General features: G+C 41.4%; 1 protein-coding gene across 2 annotated transcripts in view; it reads left to right on the forward strand.

The window, feature by feature from the left end:
* PRDM5 (PR/SET domain 5) overlaps positions 1-12,886 on the forward strand; it is an 831,782-nt gene that overhangs the window by 649,228 nt on the left and 169,668 nt on the right. For both annotated transcript variants that reach the window (XM_078676853.1, XM_078676854.1), the window contains one exon: positions 5,645-5,730. In XM_078676853.1, the coding sequence (XP_078532979.1) occupies positions 5,645-5,730 (86 nt within the window). The remainder of the gene's footprint in view (positions 1-5,644; positions 5,731-12,886) is intronic.

Raw genomic sequence — 12,886 nt, forward strand, 5'->3', positions numbered from 1 at the left:
TTGGAAATGTACCCCCATCGGTAAGTGCAGTACATGAGGAGAAATGCATTTTTGGTGATTGTGTATGATGTAGGCAGCCAGATGACTGCAATGGCGAACAGATGTGTAGTGAATAGGGATGTTCACACGCTTTGAGAGCCGCGAGTGACAATGCAGTGGGCCTCACTTTGCCGGGCTTCGGTTGAATTGATAGCAAGTGTTGTTGCTGGGCCTGTCATTTTTACTGAAGATCTCCCGGCATGCATTCACATCTTGTTATGAAAACATCAAGAAGCTGGAAAATTGTGCTTTGATCCAACACTGCATGCTACCAGCACAGATTCTTTTGTTCTCTACGTACAGTTTCACGGAAGGTCACATAGTGCTATGTCATTTCCTGCCTTGGATTGTCAGTGCTGGAACTATTTTCATTTAGTTGTGTGCTATTTCAAGCCACAACTACTACACAAGAATTCAGAGCTCCAAAGTATAGTTATCCTGTGGCTTTATTAACAAATATTCATGAACATTTTTGATGCACAAAAAATGTGTTAATATTTGCAAATGTCAGATTATGATTCGCAGACTTCAAATGAGTGGAATTTTACACATGTCAATTGCACTTATGAACCAGAATAATGCCCTGTATGGTAGATTTTCTTCCATCGTAATTATTAAGCTACTGGTGTGTATTTATTGGTAACTTTTCTATCATTAGCATAACTTTGTGGTTATAACCAGATTAGTGGCTGCTCTGTTTTCCACATAATAACGCATTTATCACACTCACTTATCCAACACTTTCTACATGATTTGCAAATAAAAAAACAATTTTGGTTTTAATGTCAAATAGATCAAACGCTATTAACAATATAAAGCACTATACTAGTGCCATGCAGTCACAGTCCATGATGTAAAAGGGTATCTGGTCAGCTTGTAGTTGCTGTTAGCTGTACTAAGGCAATAAACTGGTATTAACGAATACTGCTAAAGTATGTGCCTAATTATGGCACATTTTTGCTTTTTCTGCCTGCATAAATGAGTCGTCTTTGCTGCATAATTTGGTCCTTCGTTGCTCCATAATTCTAAGTCCCCTGGTTATCACAAACGTTTCAAATGGATTTAGTCACCACTTTAGCGCAACTAAATCAAGTATCATAAAAGGTGCCAAATACACATGTAAATGGGAGTTGAAACCCTCTCAAAAACTTAATTGAATTTTAATGTAAAGATGTGATTTTAGAAACATTTCGTGTAATAGATATTGTTGTGTTACCTTCTATGAATCCCGTATCAGTGTTCGGGTGAGCACACATGCCACACTGTTTGGCAGAGCTGCCATCTTGGGGCTATTTTTGGAGAGCAGACTAGGCTTTTTCTAAATCAACCTATAATTAATGAGGCTGCCACGAGAGCACCGCCGGGGCGCCAAAGCGTGCCAAAGGTAAGGCTGTCTGCGCCCTTCCGTGCTCAGCCAGCGCTCAGCATTAGGACCAATGCCAGTCCATTAACAGGTAAAAGCACATCAATTAGATATTCTAGAACAGATTTGCTAGGTCTGAACAGGGCGGACAAGGAGTCGGAATGTTTATGCCTTACTTAATTCTAAGCCCACACCTCTTCTCTTGACTTGTCCTAATTGCAAAGTGACCCTGCCAAACATTGAATATCAAACCACTAAGCAAATGAGGGATCCTACTGAATTGTCAGTGGGGCACGAAACACTAGTGTTTAATTGCATCTTGTTGAACGCAAGATTGTTGGTCAAGCATAGCACTGAGTGCGCAAGGCTAATTGAGGATAGGGACATAAAAATGGCTTTCATTACGGAAGCTTGGACTGATGAAGCATCAGGGCCAGATTTGGTGAAAGCCACTCCTCCAGGGTTCTCATGTTATACGTTGAACAGGCCTCATGGGAAAGGAGGAGGAATGGCGGTCATCTGCCTTAGCTCAATAAAGACGGTCTTCTGTGATGCCTCCAACGCAGCTTGTGAAGCTTTGTCTTTTAACCTTACCCTCTCCCATCATCATACCTTTAAAGGTATTTTATTATACATACCACCAGGAGCTGGAAACTCGTTTAATGCGCCCATTGGTAATCTGCTGGAAGAGAGCATCTGCAAAGGGGCATACACTATCATGGGGGACTTCAACTATTATCTGGAGGCCCCCTCCTAATCCTCATCAATTTGATGAAGAGCGCAGATCTCCAGCAGCATGTTAATGGCCCAACTCATGTGGCAGGACATACCCTGGACGGTAATTTCTCAAACCACCCAGGTCTCCGGTTTACTGGGGTACTTCCTCTCCTCTGGACAGACCACAGTGCTGTCCAGTTTGAGATAGCCCTTAGGGACCAACGGGCGAGTGGAACATGTATCAAGAGACAGATGCAACTTAGAGCCTTGAATAAAGTGGATGGGAATGCTGTTCGGAAACACCTTACATCGACTGCGGACCAAAGGACACTGGGGGGTAGAGGAAGAGACCATTGCATATTCTAAATACTTGAAGAGAGGGTGTGATAAACTCCAGTTAAAACCATATTTCCCAAGAGAGCACTCCCCTCTGCTCCATGGTTTACGGAAGAATTGAGATACGAAAAACTTAAGTGTAAGTGTCTTGAGCGGATATGGAGGAAAGAATATAATGAAACAGAGAAGAAGGTCTATAAAAATAGCCTTCTGAGTTATAAACAACTCCTGTTTATTGCCAAACAAAAGTTCTAAACTAGCCGAATTGGTATGGCAAGAAATTCAGCAAAAGAACTTTTTAGAACACTTTCTAGCTTGGTGCTACCACAATCAGCTAAAGTTCATTTGAGTATATCGAAAATATCACCAATTTCTTTCACAATAAAGTAGAGGTCATTTTCTCGGCGTTCAATGGTCCTAGTGCAACAGGGAGGGCCACGATTAAGGAGGAACATGAGCTCTTTAATACGACCACCCATATCCTTGATAAGTTTGAGCCACTATTTATGGATAATACTCATAGCATGCTCATGGTAGCAAGGTCAGGCTCACCTTTTGACCCATGCCTGATCGCAGTAGCCAAATTAGCCATAGAACCAATGACCCTCACACTTATGCCTATCTTTAATGCTATGATTGAAGCAGGACATTTTCCCAAACTTTGGAAGGTGCCTTTGATTTTACCTCTTTTAAAAAAGTCCAGCCTTGACCTGAAGGACCCAACAGCTTCCATCCAATTTTGCATCTCCCTCTGCCCGCTAAAATGATAGAAAGAGCTATAAACTGACAACTTAGGGCCATATGTATGAAAATCTTTTCCCATAGGCACAGAATGGATAAAACCCTTTGATACATCTGGTCCCTAGTGCCTTACTTCGAGAGACTCAAGCCCTGGTCCTACCCAGTATGGCTTAAGAGAGGGACATAGTACGGAGTCAGCTCTCATCAAGGCTACTGATGAGATTAGGAGAGCTGTGGATCGAGGTGGTAAGGCCGCCTTGATCCTACTGGATCTTTTCACGGCCTTTGATACGGTCCATCATGATCTTTCGATGGACCGTCTAAGGTCATGTGGGATCCAGGAGAAAGTATGGAAACTTCTACAATCCTTCCTAACAGATAGGGTACAAATTGTAATTCTCAGTGACTACCAGTCAAAGCCTGTTGAGCTGCCCTGTGGAGTCAAGCAGGGGTCATCGTTTAATGTATATGTTCAATCACTGGCTCCGATCATCAGTGCATTTGTCTTTGGTCTCACCTTCTATGCGAATGACATTCACATTGTTGTGTCTCTGCTTCCAGGTCAGGAGGGGGGCCTAGATAAATATCTCCAGGAGTGTATGGCATCTGTTGGCAGCTGGATGGCAGGAAATTGCCTAAAGCTTAATTCAGGCAAGACGGAAGTCATACTATTTGGGAATGACGCCAGTTTCTGGAACCCAAACTGGTGGCTGTCTTCTATGGGCTCTCTCCCTACACCTGTGAATAAAGTGAAAAACCTGGGAGTAATTGTAGATGATAGACTTACCTTTGGCGACCAAGTCAATGCAGTCTCATCTTCAACAGTGTATGTTCTTAAAACAGTGAAAATAATATTACCTTTTTACCATCTGACAGTCGGCAAACAGTGGTCAATGCACTAGTCTTATCCAGGGTGGATTATTGCAGCGCTCTATATCTTAATATTCAGGAACGTTTTATGAACAAACTCCAAAGTCTGCAAAACACGGTTGCCAGGCTATTTATGGGCATGCCCAAGTTTGATTTAATTTCCAAAGGAATCAAAAAGTTACATTGGCTCCCAGTGAGGAATCGGATGCGCTCCAAATCTCTGTGTACCATATTTAAGGCAAGGAATAGAACTACCTACGAAAACAATTTAATTGGTACATACCAAAAAGAAATCTTTGCTCACTAGGAGCCAAGCTGGTTATAGTTCTAGCTACAAAAAAGGCAACGTGGGGAGGCCGAAGCTTTGTCTTTGGGGCAGCCAAAGCCTGGAATGACCTTCCTTTTCACCTGAGAAATGCACAGATCTTCTAGCCTTTAGGAGGGGTTTAAAGACTTGGCTTTTTAATAAGTAACTCTGCCTCTGTTGCTTCAGCTGAAAGGATAGGTAACTAGCACCAGGACACCTCTGGGTGACTGTTGCGCTTAAAAAAATTCCGTACCATAACATAACAAGCACCTCCATATGTACAGGAAGCGTAGGATAAGGTGTTTCTCCGCAGAGGAACATGCTTCTCTGTGGAGAAAAAAGGTAGAAAAAAGTATTGACCCACCTCCAAGACAGCTGTTGGCTTTCTTAGTCTATTTATTTTTTTGCCATGTTGTACAGCCCTGCAGATGCTGTTGTAGCTTTTTTTGTGTATTACAGAGTGGGATGTTGGAGGCAACACAGAGTGGGATAGAAGACAGCAGTGATGGAAGAAGAGAGGCAGGTGGAAGATGACACAGAGCTAGGGCTAGTCAGGAGCTAGATGAACAACGGAAGGTGGGGGGAGGAGCTGGGGAAAGCTGACAACAACTGAGGGTGGAAAAGAGGGACTGGGGCAAGTAGACAGAAAGTGGAGGGTCAGACACCTGGGAGACACGTGCACAAGGGAGATAGATACAAATTATGCTCTCTCTTATAGAGTTCGTAAAGACAAATACAAAAATAGTGCCTAAAATAAATGAGCAGTGGAAGGACACAAGTAATGCATCCATGCACCAGGGGAAGAACAAACACTGGAAGAGGATGGAAGCCTATGGTAGCTGACTACTAAGAAGCAAGGAAATGAGAGTGATAATGCAGCCAACCAATGGTAAACAAGGGTGGCCTCTGAGCCCACTGTTAGAAAACAAAGGGTCCCAAAGCAATAGTGCAATTGCTGTCTAATCGAGACCTAAAAACTTAAGAGACATTTGCACGTCATCCATATGCAGAGTTTTTCCAGCACTTTAGCATTAGGAATAGGCATGCGTATGTATAGTTGCGGTTTTGTCAGTACAATTACAATGGTTATACATATCTTTGTGAATAGGGCCCGGGGTGGCTTGGGCTGATATAGCACACCTAAGCTGACAAGAGGCCAGAAGAATGTGTCTTCCCGTGACTTGGTCCTTCTGTTCAGCCTTGATGTACAGATGCTGGGCTCCCTTTCTCTCGGCTGCACGTGTTGACTCCGATGCTTATCTCTTTTGCAGGTGAGCGCCCCTACCAGTGTCCCTACTGTGACAAGGCTTTCAGCAAGAATGACGGATTAAAGATGCACATTCGGACTCACACAAGGGTAAGGATTGGCTGGCCCGTTTGGAAGCAATTCCCAGCTTTAAGAGAAACAGTGAAATGCCCCTTTCTGGAAGTAATCTGTCATCTTTAGACTCTGAAGCATGTTTGAACTTTGAATATTAGAAACGCGGAGTATGTGTAATCCTGTTTTATGAACACAACAGATGTCATGTGTAAATCACCACCTTCCTATGACTTCCCTAGAAAAGAGACTCGCTGTAGAAATCCAATATTTTCAAAATATCTGCATCCTGCAAACACCGCAAATTCTTTTGCCAGCTGTAATCCTGTGGTAGCCAAAGTTCTTCCACTGATTATTTGCTGTAGAAAATTGGACCACAGAAGGAATGTTTTTACTTTGTATTACTATATGCATACTTTCAACAGCATTCATTAGTCTGGAGGTATTTTGGAGAACGCAATAGCACCCCTCAATAATTAATTTTAACATCAGCCCAGATGGGCTCTTTTTATAGGTTAAGATTCATAACGTTGCCTTCACCAGTTATCCATCAAGAAGACTCAAGTGGATGTCAAAGGAATTCGCTGGCATTCTGAGAAGTAATTAGATATTTGTACATTCACAGAGTACGGTGCACAGTCAAAATATCGACTACAAAATATCGATTGGACACAATATCGAGTTTTAAATATCGAATGGACAAAATATCGACTGGACAGAATATAGACATCAAAAATATCGTTTTTAAGGTAAGTAATGTAATATCGAATGTTAAAAATATAAACATGTAAAATATCGAAGTATATAATATAGGTTAATAAAATTATCGAATTTTTGATAATATTGAATTTTTTATAGTGTTTTTTATGTTATTATATGTGTTAAAAGTGTGTATTTATGTTATAAATAATTTTAATTAATGAAATTTTAATTTTTTAATTTTTGCGTAATTTAATTCTGTAGCGGGTTGTGGGTTTATAGGGGAATAGGGTTGGAAGTAATTTAATTATAATTAATTAAATATGTAAATTTATTTATTGTTATTTCCTTTTTAAATATTTGTTAATTAATTTATATTTGGTAATTAATTAACTTTTAATTGCTAATTAATTTTATTTAATTGATTAATTGCTAATTATGTTAATTTAATAATTTATTTTCTGTAGTAGCTTGTGGGTTTATAGGGGAATAGGATGGGAAGTAATTTATTTATAATTAATTAAATAAAACTTTTTTTTTAATTGTATTTAATTTGAATTTATTGTAAATTAATTTTTAAATGTTAAATTATTAATTGTTAATTTGTAATTAATTTGTATTAATAGTTAAATAATTGTAATAATTAAATTTAATTTGTAATTTTAATTGATTATTTATTATATTAAATTAAATTCGTAATTACTTTTAATTAATTTTTGATAGATATTGATTTATATTTATTGAAATAATATATGAAGTATTTAATTTCCCTACTGTTGCACTCTCTGGAGTGGGAATAGTAATTTTTACCTCTACGCTATCCAATGCTTTCCCTGCTGTTGCACTCACTGGAGTGGGAATAGTAATTTTTACCCCTACGCTATCCAACGCTTTCCTCACTGTTGCACCCACTGGAGTGGGAATAGTAATTTTTACTGCTACGCTATCCAACGCTTTCCCTACTGTTGCACTCTTTGGAGTTTGAATAGTAATTTTTACCCCTACGCTATCCAACGCTTTCCCTACTTTTGCACCTACTGGAGTGGGAATAGTAATTTTTACCCCTACGCTATCCAATGCTTTCCCTACTGTTGCACTCACTGGAGTGGGAATAGTAATTTTTACCCCTACGCTATCCAACGCTTTCCCTACTGTTGCACTCTTTGGAGTGGGAATAGTAATTTTAACCCCTACGCTATCCAACACTTTCCCTACTGTTGCACCCACTGGAGTGGGAATAGTAATTTTTACCTCTACGCTATCCAACGCTTTCCCTACTGTTGCACTCTTTGGAATGGGAATAGTAATTTAAACCCCTACGCTATCCAACGCTTTCCCTACTGTTGCACTCTTTGGAGTGGGAATAGTAATTTTTACCCCTACGCTATCCAACGCTTTCCCTACTGTTGCACTCTTTGGAGTGGGAATAGTAATTTTAACCCCTACGCTATCCAACGCTTTCCCTACTGTTGCACTTTTTGGAGTGGGAATAGTAATTTTTACCCCTACGCTATCCAACGCTTTCCCTACTGTTGCACCCACTGGAGTGGGAATAGTAATTTGTACCCCTACGCTATCCAACGCTTTCCCTACTGTTGCACCCACTGGAGTGGGAATAGTAATTTAAACCCCTACGCTATCCAACGCTTTCCCTACTGTTGCACTCTTTGGAGTGGGAATAGTAATTTTTACCCCTACGCTATCCAACGCTTTCCCTACTGTTGCACCCACTGGAGTGGGAATAGTATTTTTTACCCCTACGCTATCCAACACTTTCCCTACTGTTGCACCCACTGGAGTGGGAATAGTAATTTTTACCCCTACGCTATCCAACACTTTCCCTACTGTTGCACTCACTGGAGTGGGAATATTAATTTTGACCCCTACGCTATCCAACGCTTTCCCTACTGTTGCACTCACTGGAGTGGGAATAGTAATTTTTACCCCTACGCTATCCATCGTTTTCCTCACTGTTGCACCCACTGGAGTGGGAATAGTAATTTTTACCCCTACGTTATCCAACGCTTTCCCTACAGTTGCACTCTGTGGAGTGGGAATAGTATTTTTTACACTTATGCTATCGTACGGTAATAATATTGGATATTATTTATTATATTATGTTAATATATATATATGTTTTAACAAATATGATTGTAATTTTTTTTATAACTTTCATTAATTATTTAAATATTATAAGTTAATTTAAGTATTTTTAAGTATATTTTAGTAATTAATTTTTAATTTTAATTTAATTTAACACTGTTTTTAATAAAGTCGATATTTTTTAAAACTATATTTTTGTAAATTATATTTTGTACTCGATATTTTTGTACTTACCTGTTGGTAGATACAAACTCGATATTTTTGTCTGTAGATATTTTTTCCTCGATATTCTGTCAGTCGATATTATGTCAGTGATCCACAGAGTACAGCAGCACGACAGTGGCCTTCCATGTGGTGCTCTTCACTAGGCCTTGGAGTAGTTGCTCATAATGAACCCACAAATATATTGTGGACGCCACAATATTTTTACAAGCTTATAGCAGGAGTAAAAAAACCTTCTCACCCACTGAATGTTTTAATTTTTCGAGTTTTTACATTGAAGGATAGGCCCCTACGTTGCACTGTAACGTTTGAAGCCAAACAGCAGTCCGCCACAGAGCAGTGAAGCCTCCTGTCCTTAAATATTCTCTACACCAATACATTTACGAGAATAACCAGTCTATATCTATAGCAGAACAGCTTGATTTTCTATAAACATAATAGAAAGACTGTGATTTGCCATAGCAAAAGAAGTGGGAAGGATTTAAGAAAATAATCGCTCAGCGACCTGAAGAGAATGCAAGCTCCTGCATTTCCACTGAGGGAGTAAAAATAGCTGCACTGTCCTGCCACGGACTCGGCTACTCTCCCTTCCTGGCCTTAAAAAAAGTCCCTTATCTGAGAATTTAGGGTGACATTTGCAGAAACGTTTGGAAAGTTTCATAATCTCAGAAATCATCTAAATGGGTGTAATTTAGAGTTAAACCAAACTAGTTTGTCCATTTCTAGTCTTCACCTTCTCAGTGCCATCGCTGGCGATGGATGAAGCAGATGTAAAACAGCTTTCCATTGAATGAATTTCCAAGAAGATGCTCTCCTCGCAGGCATTTAATCACAGTAAATTTAATGTAGCCTTGACAAGGAAGCAGCTCAACCTGTATGACCTTAGCTTCTATTCTAGAGTGGCATACTGTAGGCCAATTCTCAAGAACCTTATCTAGCAGAAGAAGAAGGGAGCAGAGCTTGTTATTTTGACCCTGAAATGGTTAATTAAAGTCGAAGGAAGTGTTCCCTTGGGGATCACCCACAACTGTCTAGGATCCTTCCAAGAAGCCATGGCCCGGGATTTCCACATCACTAACACCTTCAATGCTGCAGGAGATTTTCCTGGGTGCTGAACTTTTCAGATTTCCATGGTTCATGACGAGCTCAGCTCGTCATGAGCACACGAGCAGTGTACTGCATGACGAGCTGAGCTCGTCGTGAGCATGGAAGGGGTTAAGGAAGGCTTTGCTCTGTATTTTCATTCCTGCTCTCCTGTGTTACCATAATGAATTCTATTGACTCTCTAGAGATCAATAGGTAATAATTGCTAGACTTCTATATTTACACTTTATAATTGTTCTGGTCTGTAGATTCCTGCTTTATTTGAAGCAGTCTCTGCTCTTTCCATAAAAGCTCCTTTCCTGATATTATTCCTCAACCCCTCCCTTGACCCTGTCTTGTAGTGAAACTCTGTTTCTGTGAGTTTCACTCTTCTGAAACCTTATTTCCTCTTGCATGGGGGTTTATTTTTTGCAGGCACGGGTGTAAAACATTGTTCCAAAAGGGTCCGATGCTTGCCATTTTTTCAGACTCGTCATTAAATATTTAAATTAGGTTGATTTAGATGTATTGTTTTGCACTCAGGGCATATCCATGAAACGCACAGTAAGATAAAGATTAATATAGTTAAGATAAGGAATGCCGTATCAATCCATGCCCTAATGATATGTTCATGTATCTATTCACCCTAATAGTACATTGCATTGGACACATTTCCACATGTCTTTGACACTACATACAGATATCCTATTTCCCTCTAGATTCTGGTGGCTATGGTTATTTGTGTCATAGTTATAAAGACATGTTTATAATCAGAGCTGTGTGCGCGTTTGTAAATAACATCGTCATGTGTTAGAAATATTTAAAGTAATAGTCCAGAATAAATGTGCAACATGACAAGTCAAACCGCAGAAGCCTCCTATTGAGGCATTGGTACCACACAACACTGGTGCTAACCAGCAGAGTGGTAAACATCTCTACCATGCAGCTGTTTCTCTAAATCACCCAATAACAGCTGTGCAGCGAAAGGTGTCTGCCACCCAAATCTCAGGTCTCAATCAATCAGGATTTGTATAGCGCATCTGCTTCACCAATGACAATTTCGAGGCGCTGTGGGGTCCTGCTGCGCTGCCTGTTTCTATTCGTTGAGCATCAAGGTCTTGAGGTCCGTCCTATACTGTTGGACCAACGGAGCTGCTCTGAGGTGTAGGGGAATGGTGTTCCATGTCTTAGCCACCAGGTGGGAGAAGGAGCAACCTTCACTGTTCGCCTGGCAGATGCACTGGGTAGCTGCTAGGGAGGGGGATCTGGAACGGCGTTCCCTGGTAGGTTGGTGGAAATTCACACATTTATTGAGGTACGCTGTTCCTCCATTGTTTAGTGCCTTGTAAGCACGGGTGAACAGCTTGAACTGGTAGCCAATGGGGTTTTCTGAGGTGAGAGGTGGTGTGTGTTTGTCTGGGGAGGTCGAGGATGAGTCTGGCTGCTGTTTTGTGCATGTTCTGGAGTTTCCTCCAGAATTAGCGGTGATTCCTACACAGAATGAGTTGCCGTAGTCGAGTCTGATAGTGACAAGCGCTTACATGACAGCTCGCCTGGTGTCATGTGGGAGCCACCTAAAGATCTTCCTGAGCATTCGTAAGGTGGGGAAGAATGTGGAAGAGACGCAGCTTACTTGCTTCTTCATTAGATAGTTGGCTGTGGAGGATGATGCTGAGAGTGCTGATGTGTTTGTTGGGTTTGGGGGTAGGACCCAGCTTAGGTGGCCAACATTCGTTGTTCCATTGGGTGTCCTTGCCTTTCTCAAAGATAAGACCTTCTGTCTTGTCTGTGTTGAGTTTGAGACAGTTGTTGTTCGTCCATGTGGGCACATCCTTCATGAATCTTTGGAACCTGTCTTTGATGGTTGTCGGTCGTTTGTCAGGGAGAGGAGGAGTTGGATGTCGTCAGCACATAGGAGATGATGTTGAGTCCTTTGCTCCTGATGATGTTGGCCAGTGGTGTCATGTATACGTTAAAGAGGGTTGGTTTGAAGGATGAGCCTTGAGGTACACAGCAAGTGATGTTCTTGGGAGCGAGGAGTATGGAGGGATGATGATCTTCTGCGTTCTTCCTGTGAGGTAGGAAGCAATCCACTTGTGGGCCGCTCCTTGGATTACAATCTGGTGGAGTCTGTTGATCAGTGTGTGGTGGAAAACTGTGTCAAAGGCTACTGAGAGGGAGAGCAGGATGAGGGCTGCTGTTTCTCTGTGGTCTAGTATCATTATGATGTTGTCCATGGCTGCAATTAGAGCTCTCTAGGTGCTGTGATTTGCTCTGAAGCCGGCTTTGGAGGGGTCCAGAAGGTTGTGGTTCTACAGATGTCTGGTTAGCTGGATGTTTATAGCTTTCTCAATGAGCTTGCTGGGAAGGGGAGAAGGGAGATAGGTTGGTAGTTCTTGAGTACTCCTGGGTCCGTGAATGATTTCTTCAGCAACTGCTTCACATCGGCATGGTTTTTTTTCTAGGGGAAGTGGGCCGTGGTGATTGAGGAATTGAGGACCTTGGTGAGTTCTTTGTTTATAGATTAGTTGCTGCCATTAAAGATGTGGTGGGGGCAGAGGTCTCCTTGAGTTCTGGAGTGAATGGATCTCATGATGGATGCCGTTTCCTTCTCAGTGAGGGTGTTCCATGAGGTAACCGGGTGTGGGTGGGTGTCAACCAGTGCGAGGAGGCTGTTGTCCTTGGTGGGTGAGTGAGGTGCGAAGTCTTGGTAGATGGTGTTGATTTTGTTGTGGGGAAAGTCCGAGAGCCTGATGCAGATTGCTTGTGAGGGTGTGATGGGGTTTTCGGTAGCCGATGGGTTGATGAACTCATTCTGATGTTGAACAGTTCTATGCTGGTGTTGGAGTTGCCATTGATCCTAGTGGCTTGGATGGTCTTCTTACTGTCTTTGAGGAGGTGGTGGTAATGGTTGAGGGCATCTGTGAATTGTTTTTGGTTCTCAAGGGTCTTACTGGTGCACCATCTTCTTTCCTTCTGTCTGCAGTCGAGTTTCTGAGTTTTAAATTCTGCTGTGAACCAGTTGGAGTGTCGTGTTTGTTTCTTGGGGAGGGTTGGTGTAGGAAGGTGGAAATCTGACTATATGGTT

The sequence above is a fragment of the Lissotriton helveticus genome, chromosome 2_1, assembly GCF_964261635.1.
Source record: "Lissotriton helveticus chromosome 2_1, aLisHel1.1, whole genome shotgun sequence".
Taxonomy (NCBI): domain Eukaryota; kingdom Metazoa; phylum Chordata; class Amphibia; order Caudata; family Salamandridae; genus Lissotriton; species Lissotriton helveticus.